Below are 21,597 nucleotides of genomic sequence, written 5' to 3' on the forward strand. Positions count from 1 at the left end.
ACAACGCGAGAACTCCTCCGTGTCTTGTGATTGGTCGGTGACGCTGCAGGAAGGTAGCTATCCAAGATGGCGGCTACCATGGTGGAACATGTTGTCGTAGACGCAGGAGGATTTTTGAAGAAAGCAGCTCTTCAGGTGAGGGTTTAAACCGTGTTACACATCAGTAGTGATGTTCCCCTCCAGGATCAGAAGTATTTAATGTGAGTAACTTTTTATTACAAGCTGAGTGTTTGATGTGAGGTCTGGATAACTACTTAACGTGGTTCATCCTGTTTATATGGCCACATCAACATCATGTAGCTGCCTATATTATCATTTATACATTGCTGTATATATATATATATATATATATATATATATATGAAATCGGTAAGAATATCTATTTCCTACAAAATTATATATATATATATATATATATAGCAATGTATAAATTATAATATAGGCAGCTACATGACGTTGATGTGGCCATTTAAACAGGATGAACCACGTTAACAAGCTATCCAGACCTCACATCAAACACTCAGCTTGTAATACAAAATAAAAAAAATAAAACATTTTATTTTGTAGGAAATCGGTAAGAATATCTACACCCTGAAGGATGTAGTAGAGGAAATTAGAGACAAGGCAACCCGGAGAAGTCTGTCATTCCTACCATATCAACTGAACTTCAGAGAGCCGTACCCAGAGGACATCAGATTAGGTAGCTAAGGATTTTTAAAATTACACTTTTTGATCAGTTTCTGTTTGTTTGATTTGTTGTAGTGGATATTTTTTTTTTTTTGTAGACACTTCCTCTCCAACATCACTTCTATAGTTGTTGATGGTAATAAACATATTTCCAGTTTTGTGATGCTGGTACTGAGTATTGTGGTGGTCTGTGTTGAGTGACTGAGTTCTCCAAGAAGACTGGAGACTACCCCAGCCTATCTGCCACAGACATCAAGGTGTTGGCTCTGACATACCAGTTGGAGAGAGAAAACGTTGGGACTGACCACCTGAAGAAAGAACCTGAGGTCAAGGTAAGACGGTGAACAATGAGATGTGACCCCAAATGGAACCCTATTTCCCTTTCTGCACTATATAGGGTTCTGGTCTAAAGTAGTACACTATATAGGGAATAGGGCTCTGGTCTAAAGTAGTACACTATATAGGGAATAGGGCTCTGGTCTAAAGTAGTGCACTATGTAGGGAATAGGGTGCCATAGGGCTCTGGTCTAAAGTTGTGCACTATATAGGGAATAGGGTTCCATAGGGTTCTGGTCTAAAGTAGTGCACTATATAGGGAATGGGGTGCCATAGGGCTCCGGTCTAAAGTAGTGCACTATATAGGGAATGGGGTGCCATAGGGCTCTGGTCTAAAGTAGTGCACTATATAGGGAATGGGGTGCCATAGGGCTCTGGTCTAAAGTAGTGCACTATATAGGGAATAGGGTTCCATAGGGCTCTGGTCTAAAGTAGTGCACTATATAGGGAATAGGCTGCCATGTGGGGCACAACCAGTGAAAGGGACTAGTTAACCCACAGAACCCTGAGTAGGTCTGGCAGCCTGGCTACCTGGATTATTTACATTACCCCCCCATAGGCTGTTCTGTCTTTTTACTGTTGTTTTTATTTCTTTACCTACCTATTGTTCACCTAAAACCTTTTTTCCACTATTGGTTAGAGCCTGTAAGTAAGCATTTCACTGTAAGGTCTACACCTGTTGTATTCAGCATTTCACTGTGAGGTCTACACCTGTTGTATTCAGCATTTCACTGTGAGGTCTACACCTGTTGTATTCAGCATTTCACTGTGAGGTCTACACCTGTTGTATTCAGCATTTCACTGTGATGTCTACACCTGTTGTATTCAGCATTTCACTGTAAGGTCTACTACGCCTGTTGTATTCAGCATTTCACTGTGAGGTCTACACCTGTTGTATTCAGCATTTCACTGTGAGGTCTACACCTGTTGTATTCAGCATTTCACTGTGAGGTCTACACCTGTTGTATTCAGCATTTCAGTATTCGGCGCACGTGACAAATGACCGACGACACAGCTCTTAGCTCTCTCTGTAGATGCCTACTGGACAACTTTTATTTGTATTACATTTAAAAAAAAATTATGAATGTTTATCTTATTAAACACTTTGTTCTAGCTCGCTATTTGTGTAGGTAGCTATCAAGTAAACACAATGTTAAACTTTGATTTGATGTAAGTGTTTCAATGGGTCCACATCACAGCATTGACATGTCGTCTGTCCTCAGGTCCAGGTATGCAGTACTCGGAGACATCCAGAGGCTCCCGTTGGCGTGGCAGGGTTCCACTTTCCCTCAAAGGTACAGTCCAAACAATGACATGAAATCAACTCTGTTGTTAACCATAATAATACTGATCCGTATCCATGTTGAGATGTGAGACCTAAGTAAATGAACAACCTAAAAAAAGGGGCAAACCTCTAGAATAACCATGTGAATGAGGGGAACCATGTGGGATGATCATTAGTACAAATCAACCACTTCTCTTAACATCTAGAATAATAGTTAAGAGTTCTCCTCTCTATCCTCCGTGGTCCAGAGACCGGCTGATGGGCTGTTCAGTGGCAGACAGACGCCAGCAGCACAGACACAGCACAGCTATAACCCTCCAGAGATCGGAGAGTACAACAGCTTCCAGTTCTGGAGGAATCCTCTGCCCTGCTTCGACACTGACCTGCTGGAACTAGTGGTGAGTAGAACACAGACTACCACTGACCTGCCGGGGAGTAGAACACAGACTACCACTGACCTGCCGGGGAGTAGAACACAGACTACCACTGGGGAGTAGAACACAGACTACCACTGGGGAGTAGAACACAGACTACCACTGGGGAGTAGAACACAGACTACCACTGGGGAGTAGAACACAGACTACCACTGGGGAGTAGAACACAGACTACCACTGGGGAGTAGAACACAGACTACCACTGGGGAGTAGAACACAGACTACCACTGGGGAGTAGAACACAGACTACCACTGGGGAGTAGAACACAGACTACCACTGGGGAGTAGAACACAGACTACCTCTGGGGAGTAGAACACAGACTACCTCTGACCTGCTGGGGAGTAGAACACAGAATACCACTGACCTGCCGGGGAGTAGAACACAGACTACCACTGGGGAGTAGAACACAGACTACCACTGGGGAGTAGAACACAGACTACCTCTGGGGAGTAGAACACAGACTACCACTGACCTGCCGGGGAGTAGAACACAGACTACCTCAGACCTGCCGGGGAGTAGAACACAGACTACCACTGGGGAGTAGAACACAGACTACCACTGGGGAGTAGAACACAGACTACCACTGGGGAGTAGAACACAGACTACCACTGGGGAGTAGAACACAGACTACCACTGGGGAGTAGAACACAGACTACCACTGGGGAGTAGAACACAGACTACCACTGGGGAGTAGAACACAGACTACCACTGGGGAGTAGAACACAGACTACCACTGGGGAGTAGAACACAGACTACCACTGGGGAGTAGAACACAGACTACCACTGGGGAGTAGAACACAGACTACCACTGGGGAGTAGAACACAGACTACCTCTGGGGAGTAGAACACAGACTACCTCTGACCTGCTGGGGAGTAGAACACAGAATACCACTGACCTGCCGGGGAGTAGAACACAGACTACCACTGGGGAGTAGAACACAGACTACCACTGGGGAGTAGAACACAGACTACCTCTGGGGAGTAGAACACAGACTACCACTGACCTGCCGGGGAGTAGAACACAGACTACCTCAGACCTGCCGGGGAGTAGAACACAGAATACCACTGACCTGCTGGGGAGTAGAACACAGACTACCTCTGACCTGCCGGGGAGTAGAACAGAGAATACCTCTGACCTGCCGGGGAGTAGAACAGAGAATACCACTGACCTGCTGGGGAGTAGAACACAGACTACCACTGGGGAGTAGAACACAGACTACCTCTGACCTGCTGGGGAGTAGAACACAAGACTACCACTGACCTGCTGGGGAGTAGAACACAAGACTACCTCTGATCTAGTGGGGAGTAGAACACAGACTACCTCTGACCTGCTGGGGAGTAGAACACAGACTACCACTGACCTGCTGGGGAGTAGAACACAGACTACCACTGGGGAGTAGAACACAGACTACCTCTGACCTGCTGGGGAGTAGAACACAGACTACCTCTGACCTGCTGGGGAGTAGAACACAGACTACCTTTGACCTGCTGGGGAGTAGAACACAGACTACCTCTGACCTGCTGGGGAGTAGAACACAGAATACCACTGACCTGCTGGGGAGTAGAACACAGACTACCACTGACCTGCTGGGGAGTAGAACACAGACTACCACTGGGGAGTAGAACACAGACTACCTCTGACCTGCTGGGGAGTAGAACACAGACTACCTCTGACCTGCTGGGGAGTAGAACACAGACTACCTCTGACCTGCTGGGGAGTAGAACACAGACTACCTTTGACCTGCTGGGGAGTAGAACACAGACTACCTCTGACCTGCTAGGGAGTAGAACACAGACTACCACTGGGGAGTAGAACACAGACTACCTCTGACCTGCTGGGGAGTAGAACACAAGACTACCTCTGACCTGCTGGGGAGTAGAACACAGACTACCACTGGGGAGTAGAACACAAGACTACCACTGACCTGCTGGGGAGTAGAACACAAGACTACCTCTGACCTGCTGGGGAGTAGAACACAGACTACCTTTGACCTGCTGGGGAGTAGAACACAGACTACCACTGACCTGCTGGGGAGTAGAACACAGACTACCACTGGGGAGTAGAACACAGACTACCACTGGGGAGTAGAACACAGACTACCACTGGGGAGTAGAACACAGACTACCACTGGGGAGTAGAACACAGACTACCTTTGACCTGCTGGGGAGTAGAACACAGACTACCTCTGACCTGCTAGGGAGTAGAACACAGACTACCACTGGGGAGTAGAACACAGACTACCTCTGACCTGCTGGGGAGTAGAACACAAGACTACCACTGACCTGCTGGGGAGTAGAACACAAGACTACCTCTGATCTAGTGGGGAGTAGAACACAAGACTACCTCTGACCTGCTGGGGAGTAGAACACAGACTACCTCTGACCTGCTGGGGAGTAGAACACAGACTACCTTTGACCTGCTGGGGAGTAGAACACAGACTACCACTGGGGAGTAGAACACAGACTACCTCTGACCTGCTGGGGAGTAGAACACAAGACTACCACTGACCTGCTGGGGAGTAGAACACAGACTACCTCTGACCTGCTGGGGAGTAGAACACAGACTACCTCTGACCTGCTGGGGAGTAGAACACAGACTACCTTTGACCTGCTGGGGAGTAGAACACAGACTACCACTGACCTGCTGGGGAGTAGAACACAGACTACCACTGGGGAGTAGAACACAGACTACCACTGGGGAGTAGAACACAGACTACCACTGGGGAGTAGAACACAGACTACCACTGGGGAGTAGAACACAGACTACCACTGGGGAGTAGAACACAGACTACCACTGGGGAGTAGAACACAGACTACCTTTGACCTGCTGGGGAGTAGAACACAGACTACCTCTGACCTGCTAGGGAGTAGAACACAGACTACCACTGGGGAGTAGAACACAGACTACCTCTGACCTGCTGGGGAGTAGAACACAAGACTACCACTGACCTGCTGGGGAGTAGAACACAAGACTACCTCTGACCTGCTGGGGAGTAGAACACAGACTACCTTTGACCTGCTGGGGAGTAGAACACAGACTACCACTGGGGAGTAGAACACAGACTACCTCTGACCTGCTGGGGAGTAGAACACAAGACTACCACTGACCTGCTGGGGAGTAGAACACAAGACTACCTCTGACCTGCTGGGGAGTAGAACACAGACTACCTCTGACCTGCTGGGGAGTAGAACACAGACTACCACTGACCTGCTGGGGAGTAGAACACAAGACTACCTCTGATCTAGTGGGGAGTAGAACACAGACTACCTCTGACCTGCTGGGGAGTAGAACACAGACTACCTTTGACCTGCTGGGGAGTAGAACACAGACTACCTCTGACCTGCTAGGGAGTAGAACACAGACTACCACTGGGGAGTAGAACACAGACTACCTCTGACCTGCTGGGGAGTAGAACACAAGACTACCACTGACCTGCTGGGGAGTAGAACACAAGACTACCTCTGACCTGCTGGGGAGTAGAACACAGACTACCTTTGACCTGCTGGGGTGTAGAACACAGACTACCACTGACCTGCTGGGAGTAGAACACAGACTACCACTGGGGAGTAGAACACAGACTACCACTGGGGAGTAGAACACAGACTACCACTGGGGAGTAGAACACAGACTACCACTGGGGAGTAGAACACAGACTACCACTGGGGAGTAGAACACAGACTACCACTGGGGAGTAGAACACAGACTACCTTTGACCTGCTGGGGAGTAGAACACAGACTACCTCTGACCTGCTAGGGAGTAGAACACAGACTACCACTGGGGAGTAGAACACAGACTACCTCTGACCTGCTGGGGAGTAGAACACAAGACTACCTCTGATCTAGTGGGGAGTAGAACACAAGACTACCTCTGACCTGCTGGGGAGTAGAACACAGACTACCTTTGACCTGCTGGGGAGTAGAACACAGACTACCTTTGACCTGCTGGGGAGTAGAACACAGACTACCTCTGACCTGCTGGGGAGTAGAACACAGACTACCACTGACCTGCTGGGGAGTAGAACACAGACTACCACTGGGGAGTAGAACACAGACTACCTCTGACCTGCTGGGGAGTAGAACACAGACTACCTTTGACCTGCTGGGGAGTAGAACACAGACTACCTCTGACCTGCTGGGGAGTAGAACACAGAATACCACTGACCTGCTGGGGAGTAGAACACAGACTACCACTGGGGAGTAGAACACAGACTACCTCTGACCTGCTGGGGAGTAGAACACAGACTACCACTGGGGAGTAGAACACAGACTACCTCTGACCTGCTGGGGAGTAGAACACAGACTACCACTGGGGAGTAGAACACAGACTACCACTGGGGAGTAGAACACAGACTACCACTGGGGAGTAGAACACAGACTACCACTGGGGAGTAGAACACAGACTACCTCTGACCTGCTGGGGAGTAGAACACAGACTACCTCTGACCTGCTGGGGAGTAGAACACAGACTACCTTTGACCTGCTGGGGAGTAGAACACAGACTACCACTGACCTGCTGGGGAGTAGAACACAGACTACCACTGGGGAGTAGAACACAGACTACCTCTGACCTGCTGGGGAGTAGAACACAGACTACCTCTGACCTGCTGGGGAGTAGAACACAGACTACCTCTGACCTGCTGGGGAGTAGAACACAGACTACCTCTGACCTGCTGGGGAGTAGAACACAGACTACCTCTGGGGAGTAGAACACAGACTAGCAACATGTCGTCAGGGTTCCTCTGTCCTACTGCAGTAGTGTCCTCTGAGCAACATGTCGTCAGGGTTTCCTGTCCTACTGCAGTTGTGTCCTCTGAGCAACATGTCGTCAGAGTTTCCTGTCCTACCGCAGTAGTGTCCTCTGAGCAACCTGTCGTCATGGTTTCTGTCCTACTGCAGTTGTTGAGGAATTGAACCATGTGATGGAAACGTTCAAACATTTGGACAGATTGACACACCGTCGTCAAAGATGGATTCACAATGAATCACCTTTCTCTCTCTCTCTCTGAATCACCTTTCTCTCTCTCTCTGAATCACCTCTCTCTCTGAATCACCTCTCTCTCTGAATCACCTCTCTCTCTGAATCACCTCCCTCTCTCCCTCTCTGAATCACCTCCCTCTCTGAATCACCTCCCTCTCCCTCTCTGAATCACCTCCCTCTCTGAATCACCTCCCTCTCTGAATCACCTCTCTCTCTGAATCACCTCCCTCTCTCTCTCTGAATCACCTCCCTCTCTCTCTCTGAATCACCTCCCTCTCTCTGAATCACCCCTCCCTCCCTCTCTCTGAATCACCTCTCTCTCTGAATCACCTCTCTCTCTCTCTCTGAATCACCTCTCTCTCTCTCTCTCTCTCTCTCTCTGAATCACCTCTCTCTCTCTCTGAGTCAATGTCGGTGCTGATGAATTGATGTGGTTCTCGTTATTTACCTGCAGAACCTCTCAATATCGGACAGTGGAGCAGCAGACACCGTCCACACGGGACCTGAGACCGGGATCGGATCAGAGGAACACAAACACTCAAAGAATCATTCAGAGGAGCACGGCAGTGGGTCGGAGGAGGAGGAAGAAGATGGCGGTTGTTGGATCACCCCTAGCAACATTAAACAGGTCCAGATGGAGACGGGGATCTGGGCGTCGCCCGCGGACGTTAAAGTGTCGTGTCTCACCACCGACTTCGCTATGCAGGTACTGAGCCCCAAACGGACCCCTATTCCATTGATAGTGCACTACTTCTAACCAGGGACCCATAGGTAGTGCGTAAGTAGTACACTATATAGGGAATTGGGTTGCCGTTTGGGACTTAACATTTAAAGAGTCGGGTTAAATGAACTTGAATAGGTCGGCAAACTCATCTTTGTTTACATTTTAGTCATTTAGCAGACGCTCTTATCCAGAGCGACTTACAGTAGTGAATGCATACATTTCATTTCATGCATTTATTTTTTTGTGTGTGTAAAACTGTCCCTGAGTGGTAATAGTTGATCTTTTTTAAAGTTGATTAAATTCTGTTGAGACCCATTTTTAGGATTCACATTCAGAAGGTAAACTGGGTTTGTTCCAACAGAACGTCCTGATTCAGATCGGGCTCCACGTCCTCTCTGTGAACGGGATGCTCATCAAACAGGCCAGGAATTACATGCTACGATGCCACGCCTGTTTCAAGTGAGTACCTCCTTTTAGTAGTAAATAAAAAACACCCGTTGATGTCACGAGGACCAGTTTTTTAGTAATTAGACAACTTGTACTCTACCTTGGTCTTTAAGAAACTTAATTAAACGGATAGTTTGACCTTTTCTATTTGTTGTAGGACCACTACCAACATGACCAAGGTTTTCTGTCAACACTGCGGCAACAGAACGCTGAAGAAGGTAGCAGTGACGGTCAGCGAGGACGGAAGCATTCAGATGCATTTCTCAAAGAACCCCAAAGTGCTCAACCCCAAAGGGAAGAGGGTAAGTGGATGAATATGGTACCAGACCCCACATCATACTGTGGTAGGAAACTCATCTTGCTCTCTGTTCCCCGTAGTACTCCCTGCCCCTGCCACAAGGGGGTAAACACGCCAGCAACCCCCACCTGGTGGAGGACCAGCGTTTCCCCCAGCAGCGTGTGTCCCGTAAGGCCCGCCAAAAGACGGACGTCTTTAACCCAGACTTCCTGGCCGGGGGCGGCTCACCTTTCTCCGATCACGACATCTACAGCCGCTCTGCCAACCTGCACATCACAGACGGAGCAGGTGGAGGGGGACGGAGGCGGGCCAACCCCAACGCTGCCCGCAAAAAGAAATGTTAAAGAATCGGAAGCCGTCTTCCACTAAAGAGAATTCCAGAAACTGAACTGTGAAAATAGCTGGATTTAATACTGATGTTTTCTATAAAATTACAATTATTATTATTTTTTTAAAGGTAAACTTAATGAATTCCATGTTCAAATAATGTTTTATATAGCAACTACCAAGTTTGTAAAAGCCTCGAGGTATTTGCACTTTCTAGGCTTGTGTTTGTAACCTGCTCTGACACATTTCATGCCCCCTAATTAAAACACAGTTCAAGATAATTCTGTTTTGGATATATTTTAATAACGACGATCCATCTTACAGCCGAAAAATAAACTATTTTAATAATATTACATAGTTCAGTTACCACATTGTCAAACCCAGATTAGATGGCACGATATAAAAGCTAAAGCATTGGAAACATTCCTGAAAGGGTAAATTGTAAAATTAACTCGTCAAAATGCACAGTAACAGATTCAAACCATTAATTCCAGGTTATTGTTAGTCTACCGTGCCAATATTCCTGAGGGTTAACTCTCTGCTACTTCCGGGTTTACCTCAGGCTCTGATGGCTCACTGTCTCCTTCTGGGTTTACCTCTGGGACTGGGTTATGTTCTGGGCTGGTCAGAACAGGCTTTGGGGGATTCAATATGGCCTCCAACTCAGGGTCTTCCTGTACTTCACGGTGGCTGTCAGCCCTTGGTCTCTCTGGGTTGTCCAATACAGGGTTAGGGTCATTCAAAATGGCTTCCAGTTCAGGGTCAGAGGTCAGACCTGTCTCGGACACAAACTCAGTAGATATGGTGGATGAGACCATGGGATCATCCTCTATAGGTTCCGGGCCTGTTATTGGTTCAGGAAGTCCCGGGTTGTCAACAGGAAGTGTCGGTTGAGGATCAGCTGTGGTGAGACCGTCCAGTTCAACACTGAGGTCTTCGATCATCGGAGTCACCGTCTCCCTCTTGGGAAGAACAAACCCCAGAGACTCCAGGACTACACTCACATCAATACAACCCAGACTGCTGTACTTCTGGATTTGAGTCGGAGGGACACCTGGAGGAGAAAAAAACAAACATGTTTCACATACATTATTATTATAGGAAGTTGTTACTGTGGATGTTCTCGGGAAAGATTGGTTCATCTTCTAGTCTTTTACCATTGGTGGGTAGATCATGTAAATTCCAACTGATGTACAATAACCTGTTGAAATGAAGAGGTGATGAGTCGTGACAGAGTATTTACCCAGTATGACAGAGAGCTGTGCTGGAGGGAACAGGACATGTAGACAGCGGTTGAGGAAAGGCACCATGTCCTCGGCGAAGGAACAGCAGAATTGGACAAACAGCTCCTTCTCTCGGTCGCTGAAGGCCGTCTCTTCAGCCCGGTGGAACGCCACGATCAACTTGGTGACCTGGTGAGGAGAGACATGAAATCATGAAATATATCCTAACGTTTCAACGATAGTCTGAGTCTGAGGGAGGGGGGACCTGGGGGAGAGTCCGAGGGAGGGGGGGGACCTGGGGGAGAGTCCGAGGGAGGGGGGGACACCTGGGGGAGAGTCCGAGGGAGGGGGGGGACCTGGGGGAGAGTCCGAGGGAGGGGGGGGACCTGGGGGAGAGTCCGAGGGAGGGGGGGACCTGGGGGAGAGTCCGAGGGAGGGGGGGGACCTGGGGGAGAGTCCGAGGGAGGGGGGGGGGGGGGGGGGCCTGGGGGAGAGTCCGAGGGAGGGGGGACCTGGGGGAGAGTCCGAGGGAGGGGGGACCTGGGGGAGAGTCTGAGGGAGGGGGGACCTGGGGAGAGTGAGGGAGGACCTGATCCTATCAGGGTAACTTCTACTATGGTCAGAGACAGTGGCTTGCAGGAAACAGATGTGTTCATCACATACATACTGTACATCCATAAACCCTGAATACATAACATTTCAACTGTACTAGATAACCATGTCCCAAAGACAGTGATCTTGGGTGAATTAAAGATTAGGATTTGGGGAGAGTAAAATGAGCCAAGATCTGTCTAAACAAACCATCTACCGCGTCGTGAGAGAGCGTCCCGTCTACCGCGTCTAGAGAGACGCCGTCCCGTCTACCGTGTCGTGAGACGCCGTCCCGTCTACCGCGTCGTGAGAGGCCGTCCCGTCTACCGCGTCTAGAGAGACGCCGTCCCGTCTACCGCGTCGTGAGAGGCCGTCCCGTCTACCGCGTCGTGAGAGGCCGTCCCGTCTACCACGTCGTGAGAGGCCGTCCCGTCTACCGCGTCGTGAGAGGCCGTCCCGTCTACCGCGTCGTGAGAGGCCGTCCCGTCTACCGCGTCGTGAGAGGCCGTCCCGTCTACCGCGTCGTGAGAGGCCGTCCCGACTACCGCGTCGTGAGAGAGCGTCCCGTCTACCGCGTCGTGAGAGAACATGGGACAGCCTAGACATGTCAATATCATAACTTTAGCAGCAGACGTAGCGTAGCATTAGCAGAGACATACAGGCGTTCGTTACCTTTACCAGGGCGTCCTCCAGGTACTTGGTCACCTGCTGGGCCAGACCGAGGGGACAACAGAGCCTGAGGTCGTTGAAGGCCGTCAGGATGTTGTTGAGGAAGCAGGCCAGAGGGGGGAAATCCAGCAGAGCCATAGGGGGCTGGAGGGTACATGGCTGGGTACTGGTGGTCTGGAGGGTACCTGGCATGGAGCCCCCACCCAGCATAGAGGGGAGAGAGATCAGAGTATACAGGTTCATGTCCTCCTGGAACCTCTCTATGGCTTCCTCTACAGCTTTATGGAAGGTATCGGCCGCCACACGCTGAAACATCGGAGCCAGCTGGCCGAAGTACATGCACTGTCCCAGCAGGGAGTCCAGGCGGCCGCCCACCCCCCTCTGGAGGTCTCGGTCCAGAGTCACCAGGAACTCGGATACCTGCTGCACCACCCAGCCGTGGAAGATGGCCCCTTCGTTCACCACCTGGTCCTGACCACCTTTCAACACAGACACTACCGTATATCACAACGCTGCCCAGACAGTGACCTGCCATTTCAGTTGTACTATTGACCTGTACTGCACCGTACCCACAGTACTGACTGGCTTTTCCAGAACATATGTACTGTATATTTGTAATATATCTTTAGATAATTCTTGTTGTGTTTATAATCTTCATATTTTTATGAAAATTGTAAATCGTATCAAATAATTTCAGCCTTAAATGAAATAAAGTGTTGTGTCACCGGGAGACAGCAGGGGGTCCTCGTCAGAGAAGATGGCTCTGTACTGGGTGATGATGTCAAACGTGTACCTGGAACAGAGGAAGGAAATATCAGAGAATAAAAGGGGGCATCAGTCCTGTTTCCTCAGTCCTTCATTCAACCATTCCAATGCTAGATAACTGAAGCCGGGTTACACACGCGACAGGCCTCGATGGTCTTGGTGATGTGGCAGTAAGGGTCATCATCGGGGACCGTGGACAGGATGGAACGGAGCCAGCTGCCCCGCGCCTGCAGGAACTTGACCCGTTGCCAGCTGCCCCGCGCCTGCAGGAACTTGACCCGTTGCTCCGCCTCCGTGAACACGTCGATCCTGCGCAGGTAGCCAATCACACGCAGGCACACAGGAAGTTGGGAGTTGCTACGTAGCTGCTGCAACAGCTGGTTCAGCATGAGCTGAGCTGACTGACGCACTTCGTGGACGATTCCCTGAAGAAGACACATAGGACAACTTTAATACTGTTACAGTAGAGGTCAGGGAATCACTCTGAGCCGTCTGTGTTGACAACTTTAATACCGTTACAGTAGAGCTCAGGGAATCACTCTGAGCCGTCTGTGTTGACAACTTTAATACCGTTACAGTAGAGGTCAGGGAATCACACTCTACCGTCTGTGTTGACAACTTTAATACCGTTACAGTAGAGCTCAGGGAATCACTCTGAGCCGTCTGTGTTGACAACTTTAATACCGTTACAGTAGAGGTCAGGGAATCACACTCTACCGTCTGTGTTGACAACTTTAATACCGTTACAGTAGAGCTCAGGGGATCACTCTGAGCCGTCTGTGTTGACAACTTTAATACCGTTACAGTAGAGCTCAGGGAAACACACTTTGTTACAGTATTAAGACAAGAGGTATTTCTAGATCTACCACATAGCTTGTCAGACTGTGTGTAGACAAAACTAATATAATAATAAGGAAGTGGTACGACCAGCGGTCATGTTGGAAAGCTTCAATAGTTGATCTGAGTTTTATTCTGACCGAATCCGGTTTCAGCCTTTACACGGGACGACGAAAACACGTCGTTAAAATACAATGTACGCGTCTAATGTGTTTTAAATGGCAATTTCATTCGCAATTTAGCTATAAAAAAATAAAAATAAATCTAGTCGCTCGTAAACGCAAGAGCGCAACATCAACAGGCGCATGATTTTGACGTCACTATTACATCCACTTCCGTTTTCCTGCACATGAACTTCCGCTCACTATCTCCACGCTGTAGCGTTTATCACGCTACTTCCACCGGGCACCATATTGTAAGGAAATTAGCTGAATCTTTTACCAAGATGAGACCTTTAACAGACGACGAGACAAAAACGATGTTTGAGAAACTGTCTAAATAGTGAGTATTGACGTGTGATCCTGAAAGACAAGGCGGAAGTTATTTCTGAAACGGCCACAGCTGTTCAGACCAGCTCCATGCTTCATCAACCTACTCGTGTAGTTCTGCCTGCTGGTTAGTTAGTTAGTGCACAGGGTTGGTAAACACCAGTCCATATGTAACCGATGTGAAATGGCTAGTTAGTTAGTGCACAGGGTTGGTAAACACCAGTCCATATGTAACCGATGTGAAATGGCTGGTTAGTTAGTGCACAGGGTTGGTAAACACCAGTCCATATGTAACCGATGTGAAATGGCTAGTTAGTTAGTGCACAGGGTTGGTAAACACCAGTCCATATGTAACCGATGTGAAATGGCTGGTTAGTTAGTGCACAGGGTTGGTAAACACCAGTCCATATCCAGTCTCTTTGGTGTTATGATCATGATGACAGTCTTTAACCTGCACTAGTTATGCTCCTCAGCAAGATGGCTAATACGTCGTCTGTGTAGATGACAAGTGATTTGATATGGTACGTTGTCTGTGTAGATAACAAGTGATTTGAAATGGTCTGAAACTCTCTGAATCTACAATAACAATGTGTGGCACGTTCCTCTTGTCTGTCCACAGCATTGGTGAGAACATCAAACTCCTGGTGGATAGACCCGATGGGACATATTGCTTCAGACTTCACAATGATCGTGTATATTACATCAGGTAAACAACGCTACAGAGCTGCTGTTATTGTTAAATATGACGTATGGATATTATAAAGCAGGTTACTTCATGATCATCTCTTTCCGTAGTTAAGATATTATATTGTCTTATTTCTACTCTTTTTTTTTGTGTGTGTGTGTATCAGTGAGAGAATTCTGAAGTTGGCCACCAACATCACCCGTGGTAAGTTGGTGTCGGTGGGCACCTGCTTTGGAAAGTTCACCAAGACCATCAAGTTCCGCCTGCATATCACAGCACTGGACTTCCTGGCACCGTATGCCAAGGTAAACAAGAAGCAGGAAGTGGAGGCCCTCTGACCTCTCACTCTGTATAATGATAACCACAGCCATGTTAGAAGGTAAACAAGGAAGCAAGAAGTGGAGGCCCTCTGACCTCTCACTATGTTTAATGATAACCACAGCCATGTTAGAAGTATAGATATAGTGTTAATGTTTTAACAATTTAACTCGGCAAGTCAGATGAGAACAAATTCTTATTTACAATGACATTTTTTTAACCTTGTAAGCTTGGGGATTAGATCCAGCAACCTTTCGGTTACTGGCCCAAAGCTCTAACCACTAGGCTACCTGCCGCCCCCAAAATGACTCTGACGACAGCCAGGTGAGACTAGAGGTTGAGTTCGATAATCATATTTGCGGAAGCTTTAAAAAATGAACACCAATATCTCTCTCAACCTCCAGGATCTCAGTTAAGACATTGGTAGTAGTGTAATAACTGAGCTATTGTCTGAGTAACTGAACCCGCTCTGTGTGTTCAATTCAAGGTGTGGGTTAAGCCAGCTGAACACTCTGTGTGTTCAGTTCAAGGTGTGGGTTAAGCCAGCTGAACCCCTCTCTCTGTCTGTTCAGTTCAAGGTGTGGGTTAAGCCAGCTGAACCCTCTGTGTGTTCAGTTCAAGGTGTGGGTTAAGCCAGCTGAACCCCTCTCTGTGTTCAGTTCAATGTGTGGGTTAAGCCTGCTGAACCCCGCTCTGTGTGTTCAGTTCAAGGTGTGGGTTAAGCCTGCTGAACCCTCTGTGTGTTCAGTTCAAGGTGTGGTTTAAGCCAGCTGAACCCCTCTCTCTGTGTGTTCAGTTCAAGGTGTGGGTTAAGCCAGCTGAACCCCTCTCTCTGTGTGTTCAGTTCAAGGTGTGGGTTAAGCCTGCTGAACCCCGCTCTGTGTGTTCAGTTCAAGGTGTGGGTTAAGCCTGCTGAACCCCGCTCTGTGTGTTCAGTTCAAGGTGTGGGTTAAGCCTGCTGAACCCCGCTCTGTGTGTTCAGTTCAAGATGTGGGTTAAGCCTGCTGAACCCCTCTCTGTGTGTTCAGTTCAAGGTGTGGGTTAAGCCAGCTGAACTTTGTGTGTTCAGTTCAAGGTGTGGGTTAAGCCTGCTGAACCCTCTGTGTGTTCAGTTCAAGGTGTGGGTTAAGCCAGCTAAACCCCTCTGTGTGTTCAGTTCAAGGTGTGGGTTAAGCCAGCTAAACCCTCTGTGTGTTCAGTTCAAGGTGTGGGTTAAGCCAGCTGAACCCCTCTCTGTGTGTTCAGTTCAAGGTGTGGGTTAAGCCTGCTGAACCCCTCTCTGTGTGTTCAGTTCAAGGTATGGGTTAAAGCCAGCTGAACCCCTCTCTGTGTGTTCAGTTCAAGGTATGGGTTAAAGCCAGCTGAACCCCTATCTGTGTGTTCAGTTCAAGGTGTGGGTTAAGCCAGCTGAACCCCTCTCTGTGTGTTCAGTTCAAGGTGTGGGTTAAGCCAGCTGAACCCCTCTCTGTGTGTTCAGTTCAAGGTGTGGGTTAAGCCAGCTGAACCCCTCTCTGTGTGTTCAGTTCAAGGTGTGGGTTAAGCCAGCTGAACCCCTCTCTGTGTGTTCAGTTCAAGGTGTGGGTTAAGCCTGCTGAACCCCGCTCTGTGTGTTCAGTTCAAGGTGTGGGTTAAGCCAGCTGAACCCCTCTGTGTGTTCAGTTCAAGGTGTGGGTTAAGCCAGCTGAACCCCTCTGTGTGTTCAGTTCAAGGTGTGGATTAAGCCAGCTGAACTTTGTGTGTTCAGTTCAAGGTGTGGGTTAAGCCTGCTGAACCCTCTGTGTGTTCAGTTCAAGGTGTGGGTTAAGCCAGCTAAACCCCTCTGTGTGTTCAGTTCAAGGTGTGGGTTAAGCCAGCTGAACTCTGTGTGTTCAGTTCAAGTTGTGGGTTAAGCCAGCTAAACCCCTCTCTGTGTTCAGTTCAAGGTGTGGGTTAAGCCTGCTGAACCCCGCTCTGTGTGTTCAGTTCAAGGTGTGGATTAAGCCTGCTGAACCCTCTGTGTTCAGTTCAAGGTGTGGGTTAAGCCAGCTAAACCCCTCTGTGTGTTCAGTTCAAGGTGTGGGTTAAGCCAGCTGAACTCTGTGTGTTCAGTTCAAGTTGTGGGTTAAGCCAGCTAAACCCCTCTCTGTGTTCAGTTCAAGGTGTGGGTTAAGCCTGCTGAACCCCGCTCTGTGTGTTCAGTTCAAGGTGTGGATTAAGCCAGCTGAACCCCTCTCTCTGTGTGTTCAGTTCAAGGTGTGGGTTAAGCCAGCTGAACCCCTCTCTCTGTGTGTTCAGTTCAAGGTGTGGGTTAAGCCTGCTGAACCCCGCTCTGTGTGTTCAGTTCAAGGTGTGGGTTAAGCCAGCTGAACCCCTCTGTGTGTTCAGTTCAAGGTGTGGGTTAAGCCAGCTGAACCCCTCTGTGTGTTCAGTTCAAGGTGTGGGTTAAGCCAGCTGAACCCCTCTGTGTGTTCAGTTCAAGGTGTGGGTTAAGCCAGCTGAACCCCTCTGTGTGTTCAGTTCAAGGTGTGGGTTAAGCCAGCTGAACTTTGTGTGTTCAGTTCAAGGTGTGGGTTAAGCCTGCTGAACCCTCTGTGTGTTCAGTTCAAGGTGTGGGTTAAGCCTGCTGAACCCCTCTCTGTGTGTTCAGTTCAAGGTATGGGTTAAAGCCAGCTGAACCCCTCTCTGTGTGTTCAGTTCAAGGTATGGGTTAAAGCCAGCTGAACCCCTCTCTGTGTGTTCAGTTCAAGGTGTGGGTTAAGCCAGCTGAACCCCTCTCTGTGTGTTCAGTTCAAGGTGTGGGTTAAGCCAGCTGAACCCCTCTCTGTGTGTTCAGTTCAAGGTGTGGGTTAAGCCAGCTGAACCCCTCTCTGTGTGTTCAGTTCAAGGTGTGGGTTAAGCCAGCTGAACCCCTCTCTCTGTGTGTTCAGTTCAAGGTGTGGGTTAAGCCTGCTGAACCCCTCTGTGTGTTCAGTTCAAGGTGTGGGTTAAGCCAGCTGAACTCTGTGTGTTCAGTTCAAGGTGTGGGTTAAGCCAGCTGAACCCCTCTGTGTGTTCAGTTCAAGGTGTGGATTAAGCCAGCTGAACTCTGTGTGTTCAGTTCAAGGTGTGGGTTAAGCCTGCTGAACCCCGCTCTGTGTTCAGTTCAAGGTGTGGGTTAAGCCAGCTGAACCCCTCTGTGTGTTCAGTTCAAGGTGTGGGTTAAGCCTGCTGAACCCTCTGTGTGTTCAGTTCAAGGTGTGGGTTAAGCCAGCTGAACTTTGTGTGTTCAGTTCAAGGTGTGGGTTAAGCCTGCTGAACCCTCTGTGTTCAGTTCAAGGTGTGGGTTAAGCCAGCTAAACCCCTCTGTGTGTTCAGTTCAAGGTGTGGGTTAAGCCAGCTAAACCCTCTGTGTTCAGTTCAAGGTGTGGGTTAAGCCAGCTGAACCCCTCTCTGTGTGTTCAGTTCAAGGTGTGGGTTAAGCCTGCTGAACCCCTCTCTGTGTGTTCAGTTCAAGGTATGGGTTAAAGCCAGCTGAACCCCTCTCTGTGTGTTCAGTTCAAGGTGTGGGTTAAGCCAGCTGAACCCCTCTCTGTGTGTTCAGTTCAAGGTGTGGGTTAAGCCAGCTGAACCCCTCTCTGTGTGTTCAGTTCAAGGTGTGGTTTAAGCCAGCTGAACCCCTCTCTGTGTGTTGAGTTCAAGGTGTGGGTTAAGCCAGCTGAACCCCTCTCTGTGTGTTCAGTTCAAGGTGTGGGTTAAGCCAGCTGAACCCCTCTCTCTGTGTGTTCAGTTCAAGGTGTGGGTTAAGCCAGCTGAACTCTGTGTGTTCAGTTCAAGGTGTGGGTTAAGCCAGCTGAACCCCTCTGTGTGTTCAGTTCAAGGTGTGGATTAAGCCAGCTGAACTCTGTGTGTTCAGTTCAAGGTGTGGGTTAAGCCTGCTGAACCCCGCTCTGTGTTCAGTTCAAGGTGTGGGTTAAGCCAGCTGAACCCCTCTCTGTGTGTTCAGTTCAAGGTGTGGGTTAAGCCTGCTGAACCCCTCTCTGTGTGTTCAGTTCAAGGTGTGGGTTAAGCCTGGGCAGGAGCAGTCCTTCCTCTATGGGAACCATGTGTTGAAGTCTGGTCTGGGGAGGATCACAGAGAACACTAACCAATACCAGGGCGTGGTGGTGTATTCCATGGCAGACGTACCGCTGGTGAGTTGGTCCTTCCTCTTCACATCCTGTACATTCATTATCCAATCAACACGTAGCCCTCCCTTTAGTCATTATCCAATCAACACGTAGCCCTTCCTTTACATTCATTATCCAACCAATTCAGTTACTTCAGTCATTATCCAATCAACACGCAGGCCTCCTCAGTCATTACCCAATCAACACGTAGCCCTCCCTTCAGTCATTATCCAACCCATTCAATCAACACGTAGCCCTCCCTTTAGTCATTATCCAATCAACACGTAGCCCTTCCTTTACATTCATTATCCAACCAATTCAGTTACTTCAGTCATTATCCAATCAACACGCAGGCCTCCTCAGTCATTATCCAATCAACACGTAGCCCTCCCTTCAGTCATTATCCAATCAACACGTAGCCCTCCCTTCAGTCATTATCCAATCAACACGTAGCCCTCCCTTCAGTCATTATCCAATCAACACGTAGCCCTCCCTTCAGTCATTATCCAATCAACACGTAGCCCTTCCTTTACATTCATTATCCAACCAATTCAGTTACTTCAGTCATTATCCAATCAACACGCAGGCCTCAGTCATTACCCAATCAACACGTAGCCCTCCCTTCAGTCATTATCCAACCCATTCAATCAACACGTAGCCCTCCCTTCAGTCATTATCCAATCAACACGTAGCCCTCCCTTCAGTCATTATCCAATCAACACGTAGCCCTCCCTTAAGTCATTATCCAATCAACACGTAGCCCTCCCTTCAGTCATTATCCAACCCATTCAATCAACACGTAGCCCTCCCTTCAGTCATTACCCAATCAACACGTAGCCCTCCCTTTAGTCATTATCCAATCAACACGTAGCCCTTCCTTTACATTCATTATCCAACCAATTCAGTTACTTCAGTCATTATCCAATCAACACGCAGGCCTCCTCAGTCATTACCCAATCAACACGTAGCCCTCCCTTCAGTCATTATCCAACCCATTCAATCAACACGTAGCCCTCCCTTCAGTCATTATCCAATCAACACGTAGCCCTCCCTTAAGTCATTATCCAATCAACACGTAGCCCTCCCTTCAGTCATTATCCAATCAACACGTAGCCCTCCCTTCAGTCATTATCCAATCAACACGTAGCCCTCCCTTCAGTCATTATCCAATCAACACAGCCCTCCCTTCAGTCATTATCCAATCAACACGCAGCCCTCCCTTCAGTCATTATCCAATTAACACGTAGCCCTCCCTTCAGTCATTATCCAACCAATTCAACATGTAGTCCTTCCTTTATATTCATTATCCAACCAATTCAGTTACTTCAGTCAGTATCCAATCAACACGTAGCCCTCCCTTCAGTCACCATCCAATCAACACGTAGCCCTCCCTTCAGTCATTATCCAATCAACACGTAGCCCTCCCTTCAGTCATTACCCAATCAACACGTAGCCCTCCCTTTAGTCATTATCCAATCAACACGTAGCCCTTCCTTTACATTCATTATCCAACCAATTCAGTTACTTCAGTCATTATCCAATCAACACGCAGGCCTCCTCAGTCATTACCCAATCAACACGTAGCCCTCCCTTCAGTCATTATCCAACCCATTCAATCAACACGTAGCCCTCCCTTCAGTCATTATCCAATCAACACGTAGCCCTCCCTTCAGTCCTTATCCAATCAACACGTAGCCCTCCCTTCAGTCATCCACTCAGTCAACACGTACACCGCATCTCTTTTGGATAGTGATCATTTGACAATTGGTTGCTCCTTCAAACAAGCTAATATCTGAAGTCATCAGTAACCGTAAGAGAGGTTTGACTCAACTGAACTTGTCCCCTCTCGTCTTTCTGCAGGGTTTTGGAGTGGCAGCCAAGTCGACCCAGGAGTGCAGAAGAGTGGATCCCATGTCCATCGTTGTGTTCCACCAGGCAGACATTGGAGAGTTCATCAGGTCCGAGGACACGCTCACATAAGGAGTCTTCACAAACTGTACTATCAATTATACACAGTAGTACTTCCCCTCTCCTCAGGGGACCACCAGATGTTTCACATAGCTGTACTTCCCTCTCCTCAAGGACCACCAGAGGGCTGGGACTATGGCTACCAACATCCTTTTTCACTATGGCTGGGTGATTTACATTCAGCTACAATCTAAATAAAGATGTTTTGTAAATTGAATATTTGGGGTTTTATGTAATATTCATAATCTGTATGGAACGATTTGCATAAATATGATTATGCAGTTAATTCTAAATCTGTTTTGATATAGTGAAATGTTTTTTTGTTCTTCCAACAAAATGTGTAAAATAAAAACCAAGTTAAATGTTGGACCTGGTACTAACACTTAAATATAGAATGTATATACTGTAAAC

The 21,597-nt window shown here is 48.4% G+C and overlaps 4 protein-coding genes across 4 annotated transcripts; 2 read left to right on the plus strand and 2 right to left on the minus strand.

Moving 5' to 3' along the window:
* Positions 1-17: 17 nt before the first annotated feature.
* Positions 18-9,799, plus strand: LOC106562814 (RNA-binding protein NOB1). Its single transcript, XM_014127831.3, has 9 exons — positions 18-135; positions 568-700; positions 886-1,019; positions 2,247-2,318; positions 2,557-2,706; positions 8,177-8,428; positions 8,808-8,905; positions 9,051-9,195; positions 9,272-9,799. Exons 1-9 carry the CDS (start codon positions 67-69, stop codon positions 9,533-9,535), a joined length of 1,317 nt encoding a protein of 438 aa, XP_013983306.1. The 5' UTR covers positions 18-66; the 3' UTR covers positions 9,536-9,799.
* On the minus strand, positions 9,800-13,181 carry LOC100195715 (conserved oligomeric Golgi complex subunit 8). Its single transcript, XM_014127832.3, has 5 exons — positions 12,904-13,181; positions 12,727-12,794; positions 12,005-12,480; positions 10,762-10,930; positions 9,800-10,572 (listed from the first exon to the last, which is right to left on the minus strand). The coding sequence occupies exons 1-5, from the start codon at positions 12,948-12,950 to the stop codon at positions 10,049-10,051; spliced, it is 1,284 nt and encodes a 427-aa protein (XP_013983307.1). The 5' UTR covers positions 12,951-13,181; the 3' UTR covers positions 9,800-10,048.
* Positions 12,812-13,699, minus strand: LOC123723971 (conserved oligomeric Golgi complex subunit 8). The gene has a single exon (XM_045689787.2). It carries the CDS (start codon positions 13,204-13,206, stop codon positions 12,877-12,879), a length of 330 nt encoding a protein of 109 aa, XP_045545743.1. The 5' UTR covers positions 13,207-13,699; the 3' UTR covers positions 12,812-12,876.
* Positions 13,700-13,982: 283 nt separating this feature from the next.
* nip7 (nuclear import 7 homolog (S. cerevisiae)) lies at positions 13,983-21,550 on the plus strand. The gene is given in 5 exon segments (NM_001141868.1): positions 13,983-14,104; positions 14,711-14,797; positions 14,943-15,081; positions 19,102-19,242; positions 21,079-21,550. Coding segments are annotated over 5 exon segments (543 nt in total). The 5' UTR covers positions 13,983-14,048; the 3' UTR covers positions 21,199-21,550.
* Positions 21,551-21,597: the final 47 nt, after the last annotated feature.

Source organism: Salmo salar, chromosome 11, assembly GCF_965601325.2.
Source record: "Salmo salar chromosome 11, fSalSal1, whole genome shotgun sequence".
NCBI lineage: Eukaryota > Metazoa > Chordata > Actinopteri > Salmoniformes > Salmonidae > Salmo > Salmo salar.